At 39.8% G+C, this 19848-nt stretch overlaps 1 protein-coding gene across 2 annotated transcripts in view; it reads right to left on the bottom strand.

Annotated features, from left to right (window-relative positions):
- Positions 1-3146: 3146 nt before the first annotated feature.
- ZNHIT6 (zinc finger HIT-type containing 6) overlaps positions 3147-19848 on the bottom strand; it is a 65948-nt gene continuing 49246 nt past the window's right edge. The window contains exons 8-9 of one of the 2 annotated variants that reach the window (XM_089920117.1): positions 19222-19346; positions 3147-14855 (exon numbers count right to left, since the gene is read on the bottom strand). In XM_089920117.1, the coding sequence (XP_089776243.1) occupies positions 14821-14855; positions 19222-19346 (160 nt within the window). In that variant the 3' untranslated portion in view covers positions 3147-14820. The remainder of the gene's footprint in view (positions 14856-19221; positions 19347-19848) is intronic. The other variant, XM_022580936.2, reaches the window with a different exon arrangement.

Below are 19848 nucleotides of genomic sequence, written 5' to 3'. Positions count from 1 at the left end.
AGGAAGCCCATTAATTGTCTGAGAACGCTGCCACACTTTCAGATGACAGGTTCACCTACAAATGTTTCAGGAATCAGCTAAGCTTCTGAAGTGCTTAATACTGCCAGGAGTAACTCAGAAGGCTGGGAGTACGGGTGGAAACATCAGGCACACAAGCTGTTGAAAACCACAGTTTTGGTAAATATATGCACCGTTGTAAAAAACGTATTTGCAAAAATCTAGGTGTTTCCAGTCCAGCCCTCCCTATTAATCAAAGGATTTTCTTGAGCTCCATGGCCCGGCCTGCGATCCCAGCTCTGACCACTGCTGCCCATGCAAGTCTCAATGAATTCCTCTCAGAGCCGCCAGACTCCCTTGGCTGGCGACTTGTTCCTCTTGGGACAGTGTTTGCCTGAGCTGAGCAGCCGGGCCCCCAGCTGTGCAGGGCCCTCTCTCCGGTAAGAGGAAACCCTTTCAGCTTAGTCCATTAACACAAACATTCAAAAGCAAACATTCAAAAGCCACAGATCGTGTTCACATAAATAAAATAGGATTGAGAAAAGCTTCACCCCCAGAAACCAAAGGGGTGTTTTAAAAAACTGCCCCTCTGCCATCCAAGTAGGCAGGCAGCAAAGCCACAGCGATTCCAAAGGCTTGTGTGCTTGGTAGAGCTGGGTGGCTGAGGCCACAGGCCTTTGAAGAGGAAATGCCATCCCTGGGACAGGCAGGCAGCCAGCCCGAGTCTTGAAAGGACCAGAAAGAAGCAGAAAGCAGTGAAAGGGAAGGGGGAGCGCAGCTGGGAAGTGAAAAATGGGAGGAAGGTGCAGGGAAAATAAATGGGGAGATTCTTCCCAACTGTGCTCCCCACACCCAGACCAAAGAGCCACTAGACAGAGCAATTCACTGTGCTCCTGAGACGGAGCTGAGGCGTGGAGAGTCCTGGTCAGCGGGCACAGCTCAGAGTGACTAAGGCTCCGAGGAGGGGTGTGTGTCCTCGCCGAGGGGTGGAGATGGGTGGTGGTGTCTGGGCTGAGAGATGCCTTTAGTTTGAAAGCTTCAGAGGAAATTAACTTTACAAGGTGCCTCCCTGTCTCCCAGAGTTATTAAAAGAAAGGAGGGAGCAAAGAAGAAATGGAAAAATGGTAATACCTCAGGAAGGGCTGAGTGATCCCAAATGAAGGAAATGGGAGGCAGATTAAGTGATGAATGTGCAACCTCCCCTCAGGGAGGAAGAGCTCCGAGTGTGACCTTGTGCAAATGGGGAAAAACACACACACACACACAAAGCACAACCAGTGTGGCCAAGGACAAAACACACAGAAACACATACATACACCCTCTGAATATCTAGGATGAATGACTAATTAAATATCCTAAGAACTTCCACGTAAAAAGTCTGTTGGTACTTCTGTCTCAATAGGGCAGCACTGAACGCTAAAGGAATGGCAGCGAGTAAGAGACATGCTGTAAATCATGGGGTCTCGAGAAGGTACAAATATGGGAGCCTTTGCGAGTCCTAACAATGGGGGCCATAGATGGATATCTAGACATCAATTGCTCTTTTGGTGACGGAGAGAAAAAAAAAAAGCACTAGATCTAAACACTCTGCAAAAAAAAAAAAGAAAAAGAAAAGCCAAATGAAGTAATCCATTTCACAGGGTAGGAAGCCAGGTGTCTTCCTATTTGTTAAAAATCTCGGATTTAAATTTTTAAAACCCTCCTGCCTGACAATAATCCTCAGATCAGATGAGGCCACCCTCGCCCATCTCTGGCAAGCCCTGTCAGTGTTTGAAAGCACCACCCCTAGAAGCTTGTGCCTGCCCAGACACGTGCACCACAACTGCCTTACATTCAAAGTTGTGTTCAGGTGGGATAGCAAATCGCAGGGTTGGGAAAAATACAGCGGGAGACAAACAGCCCACTTACGGCACCTCTTTGGTCTCTTCACTTCTAAGCCCTCTGGTCCCCTAAGCCCCTTTGGATGGCAAAGCTAGGACCTTAATGCCTCTGGAGGTGACTCAGAATGAGTGGCCTCCTAGTGGAAGGGCACCTTTGTGCTTCCAGACAGTGCTGAGTTTGCCTGGTGGTGCAGGAAACATCTCCAGCTGGTTTCTGCTGGCTCCTTCATCAAAGCTGCTCTCTGAACTTCTCTACAGGGGAAGCCCTTGGAGGCTTAGAGTTTTCTTTACCAATTTAACAGAGTATCCTGACTGAATTACTTCAGGACAGACGGTGACCAACCAAAGTTCACGAGGTCATGATGGACAGCTCCAGTCTCCATGGGCTAATTTTTATTTTCAACTTTCTAATTATTTTGTGTGTGTATCAATAGACTTACAAACAATCAGCCACAGCATATTGAGTGTTTACCACGTGCTAGATGCTTTATATATACTACTTTATGTAATTTTTAGCCTGAGACAGGCACCATATTATTTCCTGGGTTAATTGAGGCTCAGAGAGGATATACAGCTTGCAAGAGGATATATGACTAGAAAATCATGGTCAGGATTTGAACTCAGTTCTATTTCACTCACAAACATGTTCCTTCAATCCGTATACTGGATTGGCTCCTGGGACCAAAGACGGGTTTATTTCTGCAGAAGGGAGAAATTGGTAAGAAATCCGATGCTGAGCTGAACCTTTAACTAGTATAACTCGATGCTCTGTCTCTGACATCGACCAGCAGGAACATTAGAGAGGCAAGGTTAGGACACTGTATTTAAAAAGTTGAATAATTTCCTAAATATCTCCTAATCTCTCATTGACATATGTTGAGCCCATTAATATTTTCAGTCTACATCAATCTCTTGAATACTAGGTTCCATATGTTTATTATTTTCTACATTTATTACATTTTTATGTATCCTGAAATTACTTTTACGTTTCAAGGGACGCCCTCACTCTCTATTACTCCTGCATTTAATAAATTGGTTCATGGAATCAAGATCCAAAACAAAAACAAAAACAAAAACCCTCGATAGACTGAAATGAAAGAATGAAAATAAGTAAGAATAAATGACAAGTCATGAACTGAGGTTCAGTTAGTCAGCCAACTGACTACAGAATGATGGTGAAAAAAGATGGATGCTGTCACTCAATGGTCAGCCATAGATGTGGTGATCTCAGGCTGCCCAAATAGAAACACAGGGCCTAGGACAAAGGGTGGGAGAGCTCTAGTTTAGTCTACGCTGTATATATATTAAGGCATGTTCTAGACACACAGCTTTAATAGCAACAAATCAAAAAAGAATGATGAGAATGATGAGAAAACCACATTTCATGAAGAGAGACCTCTGTGTGTGTGTGTGTGTGTGTGTGTGTGTGTGTGTGTGTTGAGAGAGAAGTGGAATTAACTGTCTTAAAACATTTGAAGTTGGTGGAGCGGCTTCAGAGGGAAGAACTGGAACCAAACGGAAAGCAATTTCAAGCGGCTCAGTGTAAGGGAGAATTTTCTATCAGAACTGCCAAAACAGAATGCGCTGCCTCAAAGGGTGATAAGCCTTCCATCCTTGGAGATATTCAAAAAGAGGCTGGATGACCACTTGTGAGAGATGCTTTGGAGGGAATTTTGACATTGGAGGTGGGTGAGGCTGGGGAGGTGACTCCATGACCTCTAGGCTCCCTTCCAGTTATGATTCCCTATTTAATATCTCTCACCCTTCATTCACCATCTGGGCAATCCCTAAAAAAGCCAGTAATCTCTCAAAGCTTCCATTTCCCCTTTGGTAAAAGCATTACATAAAACCTGTGAAATCACAAGTTTGATGTGAAAAATGCTAGTTATATTTCACTAGGATTCATAATTACGTACTTTTTTAAATAAAAAATATTCATGAATCACGTAAAAATCCCCTTGCTTAACCCCCTGAGTCACCTTTGGAGGCCCTGGACTAGTTGATCTCTATGATCCTTTTGGTTCTGAGATCCTAAGATTCTGTGGTTCTGCGGATTTCAATCATATACTTTGAAGGTCATGACACACAGGGGAAAGCTGTTTGGAAAGATGACAAGACCACTAAAAGGAGATGCTCATTTGAATTTCCTCACATTCTCTATGTCACTTGGGAAATTTTGTCATTGCTGCAATTGAGGGAAAAGCCCTACAGAATGACTGCAAAATGAAAGCAAAAAGTTTTAACTAGGATCCATCTCTCAGCTTTGCTTCTAGCTTGATTCTCAGGCTTGTTCCCCTGGTGGCACCAAAAATGGTCACAGCAGTTCTAAAGCTCACATCCCCACATGAGTTAGCCCAGTGAGAAAGAGAGATGGAGTTCTATCATTCCTAGCAAAAATCGGAGGCTCCCTCTAGTATGGATTTCCATGCCCATTCTTGAACCAATGACTGTGGCTGAGATGGTAGAATGGGGAGGGGGGCATCAATCCCAACTAGACCATACAGCTGAGGATGTGGGGAAGTGGCTCTCAAAGGAAATGTGGAGTACCACATAGAAGGACTCAGCAACATTGGCTAGTCCAGTCTTTGGCTGCCTAACATCAACCCACAGGTTCCACACAGACAGGTCACATTCCTTCCCTAAAGGGACTTCATGTGAAATCTTTTTATTACTAAATCTAGATCCAAGTCCAGTATTTCATATCAGTGTGCAAATTATGTCAAGTGACTCTTCATGGTTCAGTGATCTGTGGGTAAATAATAAGTTCAGCCACATCCTATATATAATAGGAGAGAGAAAAGAGAACTGCAATAAAAATTCCAAATTGCAAAGAGGAGAATGTAGAACATCCAGTGGCTATCAGTCCTCACACATATTACAACCTTTTTGGACAGAAATGGCAGACTCCTCTATCTTGCAGTGAAGTGGAGGTCTGGGGCTGCTTCAGTTTCACTCTCCAAGAGGATCCCCCTTGTCTATTATTTCTGTGCAAGAGCCTCTTCATAGGACAGGACAGCTTTAAATGCCGTTACTCTTTGGTATAAATGGGAATGTATATTTGGTGGAGGAAGGGGTCCCAAGGACTGCTTTCAGGGTTGGGCAATTGTGGAGTATTTTTCATCAGAGTTGAAGGTTCCTCTGTAGTATAAATCCCTCATGACTTCAGTTGGCTCCCATCTATGTGCTTCTGGTTGTGATGGTTAATTTTATGTATCAACTTGACTGGGCCACGGGGTACCCAGATATTTGGTAAAACATTATTCTGGATGTTTCTGTAAGGATATTTTGGAATTAGATTAACATTTAAATCAGAAGACTGAGTAAAGCAGACTGCTCCCCCCAATGTGGGTGGGCCTCATCCAATCAGTTGAAGGCCTGAATAGAACCAAATGGCTGACCATCCCCTGAGTAAGAGAGAATTCCTCTTGCCTGACCACCTTTGAACTGGGACATTCCTTCAGACTCAAACTGAAACACCTGCTCTTCTGGGTCTTAGCTCCAGCACTCACCCTGCAGATCTTGGGACTTGCCAGACTCCATAATCACATGGGCCAATTCCTGACAAATCTACTTCTCTCTCTACATGTATACCTTCTATTGGTTCTGTTTTCCTGGAGAATGCTGATAATACACTGGTCAAGTCCATGGGTTAGTAATAAAAGTAGAGATCTAGCTGATTGATACCTTCATTTAGAACACATCTAAATGGGAAGGCTGTAAATTAATGGCTTCTGCATCTATACTGGCCTCTTTTTGGGGACAATACAATGCAATGACCTGGAGAAGGGAGGAACAGCTACTCTCCCTTTGCTGGAAAGCTGCACACCAGCTGCATCTTTTCAAGAGGCATGGATGTCCCTTTTGACAGGTTGAGGGGGGTTATAACAAGAGGATTCTAGAAGAGGCCTGGGAGATCACACTTATTCTAGGTCATAATCTTTCTTTATTGTACTTTTCCCTTCTTCCTTCTTTTGCTCAAACTAACTTAACTTTATGCAGGAATCTGGCTTTTCCATTCAGTCAAGGATCCAGACGGCTGCACTCAGTTGACTTGGATTGCAGGTCACAGGCAGAAATTGTTTCTTGTAGCAAAGCCCTATTTCATTCCTTCTTGTTTTTAGAGGCATAAGCTTCAAAGAAAACCTCTTTTTCTTGTAAAAATTTACAAAGGCTTCAACCTGTAACCAATACATTCCTACAACCTAAACTTTCTGTCCAAGTCCCTTAATGCTGCAGCCCAGGGAGACATATGGGCTGAAGGTCCCAATATACATTAGCCAATGGAGTAACCCACTGTTACAGTACCACAAGAATTGCCAATGACCAGCTGTGTTAAAGACTGTTACTTGTCCCAATACCCATTTAATCCTCCTCCTTAGTAAGAAGAGCCACATTTTTAAATTAGGCACATTGCCAACCTGAATAAAGACTTCTTCCCATTCCCTCGAAAGCAGGTGTGGCTACATGGCCAAGTTCTGCATATGGGATGTCAACAGAAGTGCTGTGTGCAACTTCTAGAAACTGTCCTTAAAGGGCCAGTTAAGATTATTTTTCCTTTTACAGACGAATCTAATCCTTACTAACACCCTAGCCTAGGATACAGAGGGTTTCCTATCTTGATTCATCCAATTTTATAATCCAGGGGCTGTAACTTGCCATCCTTCATTTCCTGGTGTCAAATTCTGACATAGTTGACAGAAAATCTAACTTACACAAACTTGATTAAGAAAAAAAAAAAAAAAAGGAACGTATTGGCTAATATAACTGAACACTCCAGAGGGATAAATGGGCTTGGCTTAGTCTAAACCCAATCAGCCTCCTCTGAGTTGTCACCAGTCTCAGGCAGGCTCCCCTTACAGTAGAAAAACAGGCTAACCCGCTTTTAACCTTACATCTTTATAGCAGGACAGAGTCTATCTGCCTGTCCTGTAGGTCCCTCAGATTGTACCAGTTTAGGTCACCTGCACAGTTCTGAACCAAACAAGATCACAGGAGTGGGATACTCTGATCTGTTGAGCCTGATGAAAACCCACCCTGGAGATAGGGTTGGGCTTAATCCCATCCAAACCAGATGGCTGTGAACAGGAAGGAGCTGGTAGTTTCCCAAAGGAACTCAAGTAGGGTTACAAGAAGGGGGATGCATGTTGAGTAGCAAACAGCAGATTTTTACCATACCCTTCAATATAATTTATACTTGTACCATCACTTGGCCTAAGCTTTACAGATTCATTACTACCCTTTGGAGAAATACTAAACAAGACTATAGGAGATTACAAAATATTATAAAGTACTTTTGGGTAGACTAAGTTACAGGATTTCAAAGAAAGTATTTTTTGATGGGCTAAGAAATAACTTGATTTTCTTCTCACTTCTAAGGGGTACACATGTTTGGTAGGGGAAAGGAGGATTTGATTGCTTAGGAAAAAAAAAAATCAAACCAAACCTCACAACTCGTCTCCTTGGCATTTAGGAAAGTGAGAAAAGAACATCTGGATCATACTCTCCCTTAGACTGTCCACACACAGGTCAGCCACAAACAGTAGCTTCCTTCTTACCGAGTTGCATGAATTCATTACCTGGAAGATTGGATGCCTGCTCTCACTTGGCTTTCCTGGCCACCTCAAGTTTTCCATTTCCAACGCATAGAAGTTTTGTTTGTGAGGGTCCAAATGCCGCAGAAACTATTTACAGGCTTCTAAGCTGCACTTGCTGCGTAGGCCAAGGGTGTTGGCTGAACAACTGACCAACCTTTCCAGGGAGAGATCTGAAGAAGGTAATTTGAAAAAACACCTTCCAATCCGTCAGGAACATGGAAAAACTTGCTGTCTCTTCTATGTTGGCAGAAGCTCCAAAGCACAGCATCACAGCATCTGGTTAACCGACCACTGAAACTTCAAAACACAGAGATCAGACTCTACTCTTTTTCTTTAGGAACACAGAGGAGCAGTCAAGAGTAGGACCACAGAGCTCTAGGAAAAATAAAAAGTTACTGGGCTTTAGGACTGTCTTTGCACCACAGATTCATACCATATGGACTTAAACTAGAATCAACTGTTCAGGAGCCAAAAGAAATCATGATACCAAGAGGTGATGTGTGACAATCTCTCCTCACAGTAAAAATAACCTGGAGTGCTTAGCAGAAACCTGGGAGAAGGAAAACTTTTCTGAAATAAAAAGTGAAACCATTATTTGATAGTCCCTTCATTACCTACACCCGAGGGGGATGGAAATTTCCCTTTTAAAAATCACGAGGCTTAGTTTACTTCTCCTTGGTTATACAGTTCAGAGCACTTGCTTCCATGAAATTAAGATTTAAGACTCACATTTCACTGTTTACAATGCCTTTCATTTGTCTTTTCATGGATTTTTTCCAACCATCCCATTTCCACTTCTGAAGCCATTCCCAAGATTTCCTACAGGTCCTGAGATTATACTTCCTCTCCCATGATTGTCCTAGCACCCCCAAGCCTGTCCTGTCCAGAGGCAATGCCCGGCAGCTCTCAATTGGATTCACCACTGTACCAAGAATATGTTCCTTCCGCAGCTCAACATAAGGTCAACTCGACAATCATTAACAGCTATCTTTGTGTCCTTATGTCCTTTCCACATGGGTCCCCTTCACAATATAGTCCTGGACAGCCATGTTCCCTGAGGTCTGCTGTAACAGCTTTGAGCAGTGTTTAACTTAGCAGCGCACAATTCATAATGGACAATGAAACAGACCTGATGCTATTATGCTGGAATCCACTGAAAGAAACTGGTGCTAGCATTAACAGCTGGTTTCAAACTAACCGAAGTGATTGAAGTCTTTATACCCAAACCAGCAAAATATGTGAGTAACATGGATGAAAGACTCAAGAGAAGAACTAAACACGCTAGAAGAAACAGCCTGCTGTCCATCAAAGAAACCTCCAAGAAAAGCGGCTTCACAAACCACGAAAAAACTGTCCTACTTTTTCAAAAAATTCATTAAAGTAGCCGATTAAAATAATTATCCATTTTTAAGTGGCAGTAAACTGTAATATTCTCTCTAAATTATCATGAAACATAGTATGACTTCAGGATGGCTTGGTGACCTGGGCAGAGCCCACCTAGGAGGCCAATTAGCCTAATGGTTAAGGAAATGACCTCTGAAGCCCACTTGGCCGTGGTTTAAATCATGGCTCGCCTAGTTACTTACATGTGACCCATCTGGTTTGGACCTTAATTTCCTTTCCCACATAAAATGGGGATGATGGTACTGTATTTTATTGACTCTAGAGCTCACATTTTAACATCCTTGATATCTTTAGGGTCTTAAAAAGGCTAGTGGCCAGGCCACGGTCATGATGTACCTGTCATTCGTTGCTTGTGCATATGTGGGCTTAGCGGTTGATTCTGGTGGCACAAGTCAACATCAGCAACCCTTCAATATTGCATTCCACAGACCACCGTCCTAACAACTGTTGACTGAAACCCTTCTATTAACATCTTCTGATCAAGAAAACGCCAGCATTAGAACTTGCAGAATGGGTGTCAATGACTTTGAAGGAAATTGCACAGTGGGGGAGCACTTCATTAAGTATTGCTGCATCGTGAGGTCTGAGTCATGGTCAGGCTGTAAAGTTTTAGGAATGCCTTACCCAGTGAATTTCACTTGTTTAAAGTATAAGCACAGAATGATATCAAAGTTTGTCTCAATATCACATTACATCAATTCTAGCTATTTTTTCAATATTTTAACATCTCAAGTCAGGATGTGTCATACAATTAATTAAGCCATGTTTTTTTGTTCTTAGTGGTATACAAAATGGTGTGTCTTACAATTGATGGAGTCTGAGATTTGTTGAAATAAAATGCCAAAAGAGCTCTTTACATAAGTATAAGCATTCTAAATTGAGTTTTTAAAAAGCATTGTCATAATTTAATTGGCAGCATTGTTTTCATTCTTAGTGTTATATAAAATGGCACATCTTATAATTAATGACAGTTTGGATTCAATGAAACTCAGCAGTACCTACCTCACAGGATTGTGAGGATTCAGCGATTAATGTTTTAATGTGCTGAGAATGGGGCCTAGCTTATGCTAAGTTCTATGTCCTTAGCTATTAGTCTATCAGTCAGGGGCTTTGCTATAGATTGAGAGATATCAATCTATAACAAAGCCTTAAAAATTTGTTTTCAACTTAGAGAGCTTCCCTACTTCTCCCACCTTATCTCAATACCCAGTCTTTATTGAGGGCTTACTTTATGCCAGATACGGTGATGCAATTATCACCCACACTTTTGGACTTCAAGACCAAGTAAACAATGAAGAATTTTATCAATAATTATATAGACAGGAAGAAAGATAATACCAGGTACCAACAGGAATTAAGAGAAGGAAGAAAACCCAATGACCATCGTTTACCATTTAACAGTGTTACCTAAGGATAAGCTTTAACCACTATGTGACTTGATTTTCTCATCTGTAAAATGCATTTATCATAAACCCTGTCAATAATACTGCTTGCAGTAACATGAATCGGTTCCATTTTCCACTTAGCCCCTGTTCACAAATGCATGTGGGCTCAAATCCTTAACTCTTGGTTGAAGCAAGGAATATGAAAGAGGGGGTGAAGGTGGGTGAGGAAGTGGCAGGCTGTCTCAGGAAGTGCAGAGGCAGAGGGTGAGTTAATCTCAGAGAAGGCTGATGAGACGGGCATCGACTACCTGGGAGATTTCTGGACTAATTCTGTTTTCCTAGAAGTCAGACATAGGACTGATTCACAACTGTTGAAATTGTGCTTGGTATTTAGTAAGCTATTAATACACATTGGTTATTACTCTTATTATAGTGTGATATTAAAAACACTTAACCATCAGTATAGTATTAGCATCAGCCAATCAGGAGATACACGCAGTGTGAACATAACTATGGGTTCTACATGGGAGGATCATAGCAATTACTGGTCAAGCTGGGCCTCAAAGGAGAGGGAGAGTATGCTCACGTGGAGAATATGAACAAGGAGAAAGGCACTTCAGGGGGGAAAAGGCTGGGACGTATATATGGTAACCTCTTTGTTGTTTTACAATACTGAAGTAAAGGGTGGAGATGAAAGAAAGAAATGGCTGCAATATTAGCTTGGGGCCAAGTCATGAAGAGTAAGCATTTGGTACTTTATTCAGTAAGAAAATAAAACCGGCAACAGCAGAGTTGTGTAGTAACTCATCAAAGGCTTAAAGGATGCATTCGGTTATGCAGTTCAAAATGAGTGCAGCCCACCACACTCCAATATGGAAAATGTTTACATTTTAGTTCATTTTAAAAAACATATGCACAGATACTTTACATAGCTTCCAGTTGACCAAAGTTGAAAGAAAATACTTTGTAATGAAGTACAGATCCCCAAAGGTTTATTTAAGGGCCTATTTTTATTTAAATAGTCTTATTTTTTTTTTTTTTTGCGGTACGCGGGCCTCTCACTGTTGTGGCCTCTCCCGTTGCGGAGCACAGGCTCCGGACGTGCAGGCTCAGCGGCCATGGCTCACGGGCCCAGCCACTCTGCGGCATGTGGGATCCTCCTGGACCGGGGCACGAACTCGTGTCCCCTGCATCGGCAGGCAGACTCTCAACCACTACGCCACCAGGGAAGCCCTGGTCTTCATTTTTTGAAGCATTGTCCTCCAGTACAACTCTAATTTCAAAATCAGTATTTCTCAAATGTTCATGAAACTGGAAATTTCCAAATCCATGATGGAAACAGATTGGTGCTCTGTGCATCTGATCAAACCAGTAGCAACATAATGTCTAACACAAATGGGAAGCATTAAAAAAAAATAAAAGCCCGTAATGGCAACTCAAAGCAGCAGTGGCATCAAATAGGAACTGAAATCTCTAGTTAAAGCCAATGAAGGTTTGCAGGTTAATTTTGAATTTTACTCCTTATGCTATTTCAAATCAGAAACCTCTTGCTACTCAAATTCAAGTAAGTGTGCAGTGTACATCTGTTTGTTACTTTTGTATTCTCAGGAACAACCTTTCGTCACCTGCTCCCTACACCTTCCCCTTTTCTGATAATTTTCCCTTCCTCTGGGGGAACTCCACATCAGCTCAGGAATGGAATGTGATCCAATCTGGGCAAAATAAAAGTTCTTACTCCAAATTTTACATAACTTGCTGCCAAGCTTTGGTTATGATGATGTAAGCTGAAACTGTCAACAGCTGTCACCTACCATCCTCACCTCACTGCTTCCCACCTCAAAGAAGGCATCCCCAAACAGAAAGTTTGCCTGGAAGAGAAAACCAATCCAGGAAAAAAAAATCAGGGTCAAGTATGGGGGCTGGAAAGATGGCTTCTTTGGTTCTTTGGATCCAGCCATGCCTGAATTTCCCGGTGTAGGAGCCAGTAAACTGCCCTTCATGCTGACACTAGTTTGAGTTGAGTTTCTGACACTTGCAATTGAAAGATGATTGGCTAATAATCAAAAGTATACAATATCTACCTGAAAATAAACAACACACTTTAATACAGTAATTTATGATTAAATAAAAGCAGAGTAGGCATCTTTACTTAATATTTAATGACTGATATGAAATCAGGTACAACACACTGTATATGCCAACCAAATTAAACAAAATGTATAAAGGAAATTGTTGGCCTCATAGTTATGTGTTTAACATTTTACTATACATTGTGAAACCTGAATCCCATCACTTGCTACAGAGAAACAAATTGGCTCAACTACACTTAGGAATCTTAAATATTCTAGTAACTCTCTTTAATTCATATTTATAATATGAACAGGTGCAAGTTTTGTTTACTGTAAATTTATGGCTATTAATCCCATATGTAATAATTAGCAATTACGGAAGGCCTACCTTCCCTTTGAAATCATTGTTTAAAAAATAAAGAAGGCCAGGTGGAACTTTTCTCCTTTTAAAATGTGGTTCGTGAACAAAATGCAGGATGTTGAACTTAACATGGGTCAGGGAGTTTGTTTATTCATCAGAATTTGTCAGGAATCCAAAATGGTGAAGGCCTCTAAAAAAGAAATTGGGTTGTAATACTACAAACTTCTAGGGCTCTCAGTGAATTATTCCAATTCACCCCCTCCAAGCAGCTGACATGGTTATTCACTAAAACACATGTTTATTGTAAATCCTGTGGGAATAAATGTGCATATTAATCAAATGAGTTGATAGTTATGTCAAGGGAACTCTGCTAGTTAAATTCTTTCCTAAGGAATAGACTATAATAATTTAAAGTCTAATAGAATTCTAGACAATAGGGATGGTAAAGATGCATTAGATCATGTAGGGGTTTTTCCCTTTCTTTTTCCACCTGGGTAGGGGGAGGGAAAGTACAGGATAAATCCTTTGATTTTTGTCCAGTTTTCAATTTAAATTCTAAACAGGATGGAACTCAACACTTTTCTTGGAAATGAGACTACATCATAACAGATTTCACTGTCAGGAAATTCCTCTCCACCCTGATATTCAGATCACATGTTCTTTTTGTGTTCTTTATCCCACTTTTCCCAATAACAATTCTATGACACATTTGATTCAATTCATTCTCTTTCTTGCCTGTCTCAAGAAGACAAACTTCACTGTTAAATTTTGAATTCCCATTTCATTGTCTCTCCAGTAATACTGTGCAAAACATAATTCTACACAAAGTTTTTGCTATATGAGAAGATTCCTGAAGCTGCTTTAGGAAGTATATATATTTCTCAAATGGCAATGCCTTACTGTCTATGAATCACATTTCCACTATCACTTTTATACCAAGGGTCTTTGTGCCACTATTGTCTTTAGAGGCTCTTCTCATATATATGTACACCAAGTTACATATATCTGTGTTCTAAGTTTCTCCTATGCTCATGTTCTCATTATCTTTTCATATTTCTAATCTTTCCAAGTCTCTTTAATACCTCTGGTTTCCTTTTGGTCTAAAACTTATTCTAATTATAAACTAAAAACGAATTTCACTAATGTCCAATTTTGTCATTGTCTTTTTAACCATTAAGTGCACAGATGCAATACAGATGTAATAATCTTTTATAGTCATATTGCAATTTCATAACTGTATAAATTCCAATAAAACTAGGAAACTTTAATTTTAATATGTGAGATCATAATGTATAAAGAGCTGTCATAAGGTATAAATTATGTATATAAAATAATTTATATACATACATAAATTATGTATGTATATACATAAATACACACATACATTCCAGTAACACTTTGATGAGTTCCAAGTGTTTTTTCTTTAGTTATTGCTAGATGTTTCAAAACACAGCATAAAACTGCTCATCACAACACCCTGTGTGGTAATGACAAGAGTAGAGTGGGAATGGAATGAAAGGCACAGAATTCATAGTAAGACACAGCTCACTGTGTGAACAAGTAAAGCCAAATTCATGAGCACTGATGGTTCAAACAATGTGGAGCCACTGATTTTCTGAAATGAATATAAGAAATAGCAGTTCATAGTATTTAGACAACCTTTTACAAAGGACATCATACTGGGTGCTACCCAAGTATAAAAGACTCATCCAGTTGTCTCAAGAGGTTAAGTTACATATAATCCCAAAGACAAGAATAGGCAAATGATGGACCAGTCCTCCTATGGCTAGATGGTCTGCCACATGGCCTTTCTGTTTAGTGAGGTTCCACTAAAGAGAACGCCAACTTTGTGGCTGACACAGGTGATCCTTGGGTTTGGTGTTGCATCAAACTAACAAATAAAAAAAATTTCGGCCTACAGGATGAAGCATATTAAAGCCTGTGCCTTACGAGTCAATTCAAGAGGCTAGAAAATACATAAAAAAATTTTTTTTTCAAGACTGTTTAATTACTTTTCAGAGAAACAAAAAATTCCAACCACCAAGCGACAATACCCCCAAATCTTCCAACAAGGTCCTCTGCAATTGTCTGGGAATTTTCATGTTCTTCCTCCAAAAGAAGTGCTCAATTTTAATTGCCAATGTTCTTAGTAGATTCACCTTTCACTGAAAAAAATAAGTAAACATACAGTCAAGTGTTTATGCTGTTTCTGTTTAGCCTGTTCTGTTTTCCCCTCTTCTCTCCTCCCTTCTGATGCATACCAACAGCACTGCTCATGGTGACAGACAAACCATGTCATGTCCCAGGCAGCTGGGATATACAGTTCTGGCCACAATAAATAGAGAAATGATGTCTGAAAGTGGCAATTATATCTTGTGAGGTAACATCCTTCCTGACTCTGTGGAAGACTTGGGAATGGTCACTTCTCAGTGTGGGCAGGATCCAATACTTGTGCCACTGAACAGACCACTATTATCACAGAGGCTGGCCAAGTGTGGTTGGAATAAATTTTTTCCATGATTTTTTTTAAACTTAAAATTGAGGGTCAGTATATGTTGAGTGAATGTGGGCTGACAGAAGACTAGCTAATCTCCATCTCCTTCTTTTCACAGGAAAGAAGACTCAGAGCAGAAATGGAACTCCTTTAAAGGAGCTGCCTTGACTACAGCAAGACTATGATTCACTAACTAAACTGAGAGTTCCTTGAGGATAGACACTGGATCTTTCTTTCCTATATCTATCCCCCCCAGGGTAGCATGTATGCTGAATCAATATAACTGTAAGTTACTCCAAATTTTAGGTTTCTTTTTTCAATTTGAAAAATGGGAAGCAGAGTAACCACACCACTTATTTCACTGTATAGTGAAGCTAAAAGGAAATAACACATAAACACTTTGAAAATTGTTAAGGTTAAAATAGAGATCATTTTGCTTGAGGCTTATAGCCCTTTATCTCCATTGTGTAGATAAAGAAAATAGAGCTCAGAGAAGCAGAGTGAATGCCAAGGACCCAGCTAATAAGAGCTGATGCCAGAACCATAAACTTGGATCTTGCCTCATATTCCAGTTGCCAAGTTCCTTGGGGTATGCCGATGGTACCTAGATGTACAATTGTACCAGCAACCAAATTGGTGTCCGTTGAGTCCTTTTTATGAGGAAGGTACTGAAATAGGTTCTATCCAAGATATGGTCCTGATCCTTGTGGAATTTCATAAACTCTAGCAGAGTCCTTCAAGTATCTCCACGATATTACAAGTTAGTTGTTTTCTCCTCTGGCTTTCTCTGCACTGAAACCATTATAGAACCTATTGCACTGTGGCATTTACATGTGTGTTCTTGTGCCTAAACTCCATCCCCATCCCACTGCCACACACACACACACACACACACACACACAAACACAGAAAGAGGAAGGAAGAAAAAGAGGGGGTAAGCAGGAGTGAGGGAGGAGAGAGGAAGAATGGATGAAAGGATTTATTGGCCCAAGAAGAGACTGAAGTGGGAATTCCCTGGCAGTCCAGTGGTTAGGACTCCATGCTCTCACTGCCAAGGGCCCGGGTTCGATCCCTGGTCAGGGAACTAAAATCCCACAAGCTGCATGGAGTGGCCAAAATCAAAAGAAGTTAAAAAAGAAGAGACTGATATGTAAGTAACTGCTATGCTACTATTTTCACTAATTCAAGTAATCATTTTTGGGTTGGACTCCTCAAAAGACAGAGATATTTTCTAATTTTGAGTTATATTAGAATAACAGAGACAAATATTTTGCTGGTATTTTTAAGTTAATGGACTTTGTGCTGTTTGGCACTGCAGTTTGGGAAACACCTTTTCCTTTCGCTGCTTACTGAAGTTGCCCAGTTTTCTTCTTTTGATGGAACTCCATTCTTTTTTCCTTAGACTGAAATGTAGGATGCTTTTATTGTGTCATTTAAATCTACCAGCTAACTTTGGCAAACAAGGACCTGTGAGACAAGTAACACCATTCTGAGCACCTCCCACTGGATTGATACAAGGTGGGTGAGCAGCTCTCTACACTCTACACCTAGTGGGCTACCTTAACTGCTTAACCTTTTCTAGTCAACCCTTTTCATTCTGTAAAAAGCAAAAAGCAAGCAAACAAAACTTGTCTATTGCCCATCAGAAAAGGCAGACTTTTGAAAAAATAAACTATGGCAATCTAGACTTACAACAAACATTATAATAATCATCAAGTGTGAAAAACAACTGAATCCCAGTCCAGAAACACATTTTTCCCAAACTAGAAGAGAGACACCTTTGCTATGAACTCAAGATCAAAATCCAACATTTTTGCCTCTGGAGAGAGAAAGAATTTCAAGGCTTTCCAAAGAAAATGCCCTGTTCTTATATAACCCTCCCCCTGCATTAAGGGACCACCCTGCAGAACATCCAACGCTGTGGGAATGTACAAAGAAACAGACAACTTGAAGTGCTTACACAAAGAAAAGCATCTACAGGAAGGCCTGGCATTATTTTTAAAGTGTGTGTATTTATGTGACAACACTGATATGGTCCTTAAAATCCTGCTAGATCCTCTTTGGTTCTTTGCTTCAGCAGCCCTAAATGATCTTCTATACTGAAAGCACGAGTCACTTGAGCTTCCTGTAAATAAGCCAAACATCGTATACCCATCAAAAAATAGCAAATTTTACTTCATAAGGTTCCAAATACACTACAAAAGTAGCCTTTTCTTTTTGCTTCATGACAGGAAGCCTTACTTCAATGTGCATTCCTAAACAAGGTGAAAGAGGAACTGTGTGTGCTGTGGTTATTTACACAGACAATGTTTGCTCTGGCTAGTAACCCACATTACTAAACAACTTTCCCTGAAACCAACATTTAGAGAGAGAGAGCTATGTGAATTATATTAAGGAAAAAGTAAGGTTTTACACAGCTTAAAAAAAAAGTGAAATTGGTCATTTAGAACTGAAATTTCTAACTTAATTTGAGAAAATAAAAATGGATGTTCTCAAATTTTAAAAAATATAAAGTCAAGAATTAACCTAGGCTTCCCTGGTGGCACAGTGGTTAAGAATCTGTCTGCCAATGCAAGGGACACAGGTTTAAGCCCTGGCCCGGGAAGATCCCACATGCCGCGGAGCAACTAAGCCCGTGCTCCACAACTACTGAGCCTGAGCTCTAGCGCCTGCAAGCCACAACTACTGAGCCCACGTGCCACAACTACTGAAGCCTGTGCACCTAGAGACCGTGCTCCACAACAAGAGAAGCCACAACAATGAGAAGCCCGCATACGGCAATGAAGAGTAGCCCCCCGCTCACCGCAACTAGAGAAAGCCCGTGCGCAGCAATGAAGACCCAACACAGCCAAAAAAAAATCAATTGATTCAAAATGTTTAAAAAAAAAAAAAAGAATTAACCTAAAGATTTAGAGACATATAATTGATTATTAGAAACTTTGTGTGTGACAATTAAAAATCTGGTTTCACATTGTGGCACTGACAAAATTTTGGCCACTTAGGGAAAAAAAGTAATTCTATTAACTTTCACAAAGGAAAAAAGCTATCATACACACATACAGAGAAGACCTTACAACAAAGGTTACTGCCTATTACAGTCCATAATGATGGTATAACAATAAAACCTGAACCACATATTTCAAAAGATATTTTAAAAAATAGAGTTCAATCCAATCCAAGGATTCTATGGCCCTCTGGAGTTTGTTACAATGAAACTTGTCCTGTACCTATAACTCTTAGCTGAAAGTGCTATCTAATGGTTTTGAGTTAAGTAAGTAGCTCTCTCTCTTTTTAGAAGTAATTTTAAAATTTTATTCATCCTCTAGAATTTACATACTGAAACATAATCAGTAAATGCAGATATGGGTAAGTCACTTTATACACTAACATTTTACATATACCGTTTCTGGTTTTAATAAATTCTTCCAATTCCACTACTCACCAAAGAGGGGAAAGTATCTACTTTTAAGGAATCACTAAAATGCCAAGGAATATAGCCAAGGAAACAAAATCAGAGAAAGTAAAACCAGTCGGTTTAAAAGAAAAGGAGATAAAGGGTCAAGGCAATGGCACCAGCTTATTCTAAATGCAGTCCAAATTTTAAACACAATGTCCCTTGAAACATTTCCCTTTTCTATAAGGCAGAATACTAAAAATGTTTGTAATCTCTCATTTTAGGAATCTCTAAAGAATTTTAATTAGGGAGTAAATTTATCTGATCATAGGCAGACTGTTACTTGAAGACTATTACCTTAAAAAAAGACAAAAACACACAAAACTCCCCAGAGGCAAAGTATATCCTTTTACAGCCAGACATTCAAACCGATTCATTCATTTTCAGTTGATGAAAGCTTACATGCTCTGAAACAGAATAGAAGCAACAGCTCAATCATATGGTTCTTTACAGTATTATCTGTAGTTACAGAGTAAATTCAGTTAGGTGTGTAAGTACAGTGGGAAAATATATAAAGACAATAACGTAATTGCTTCAGTTCACTAGAGTTATTTAAGCATTACAGGAACAAATTTACACTTACCTTGGTGAAGAACTTCCATGTCATTACTGTATTCTTTTAATACCACATGTAATGTTGGGTACTCAATGATCACTTTGTTCCTCAAATTGTCAAGGAGACTTTTGTCAGGATCCATTTCATAATATCTTATAGTAAAAAAGCAAAACCAAAAAATACCATTTTATTTGAAATTACTTGTAAATAAAATATGAGTCCCTTACATTAAAAAATTTTAAATGGTAATGACATTAATTCAACAGTTATTTCCTTATAATATAGTAACTTTACCAAAATAATCAGGTAAAAGAGCTATTATTATAGAGGTCCTAAAGCTAAATCAAAAGTATGTGAAATAATTTGACATTAGGAAAGCTCTAGAACAAGTCATTCATTTTCATATCAATAAGGGATAAAGGCTAACTTTTATAAAATGAATTTTTCTTGGATAAAATATTGACTAGCTAAAAATTCAAATTCCTCAAATACATTTAGTTTGAGTCTTAAAAGAAAACCAAACAACTATCCCATGATAGTTCCTAGTAATATATGGTGCTAAAATGGCTACAAAATACTTTTGTAAAAACTTAATTCTAAATTATAAATACTTTCTGGAAATATATATTACCATATAATTAAATTTGGCTTTCC

The sequence above is a fragment of the Delphinapterus leucas genome, chromosome 1, assembly GCF_059928025.1.
Source record: "Delphinapterus leucas isolate spDelLeu-1000000601 "Yukka" chromosome 1, BTC_Dleu_Yukka2, whole genome shotgun sequence".
NCBI lineage: Eukaryota > Metazoa > Chordata > Mammalia > Artiodactyla > Monodontidae > Delphinapterus > Delphinapterus leucas.
The sequence above is the reverse complement of the archived record's forward strand: the minus strand, read 5'-3'. Positions and strand labels throughout refer to the sequence as shown.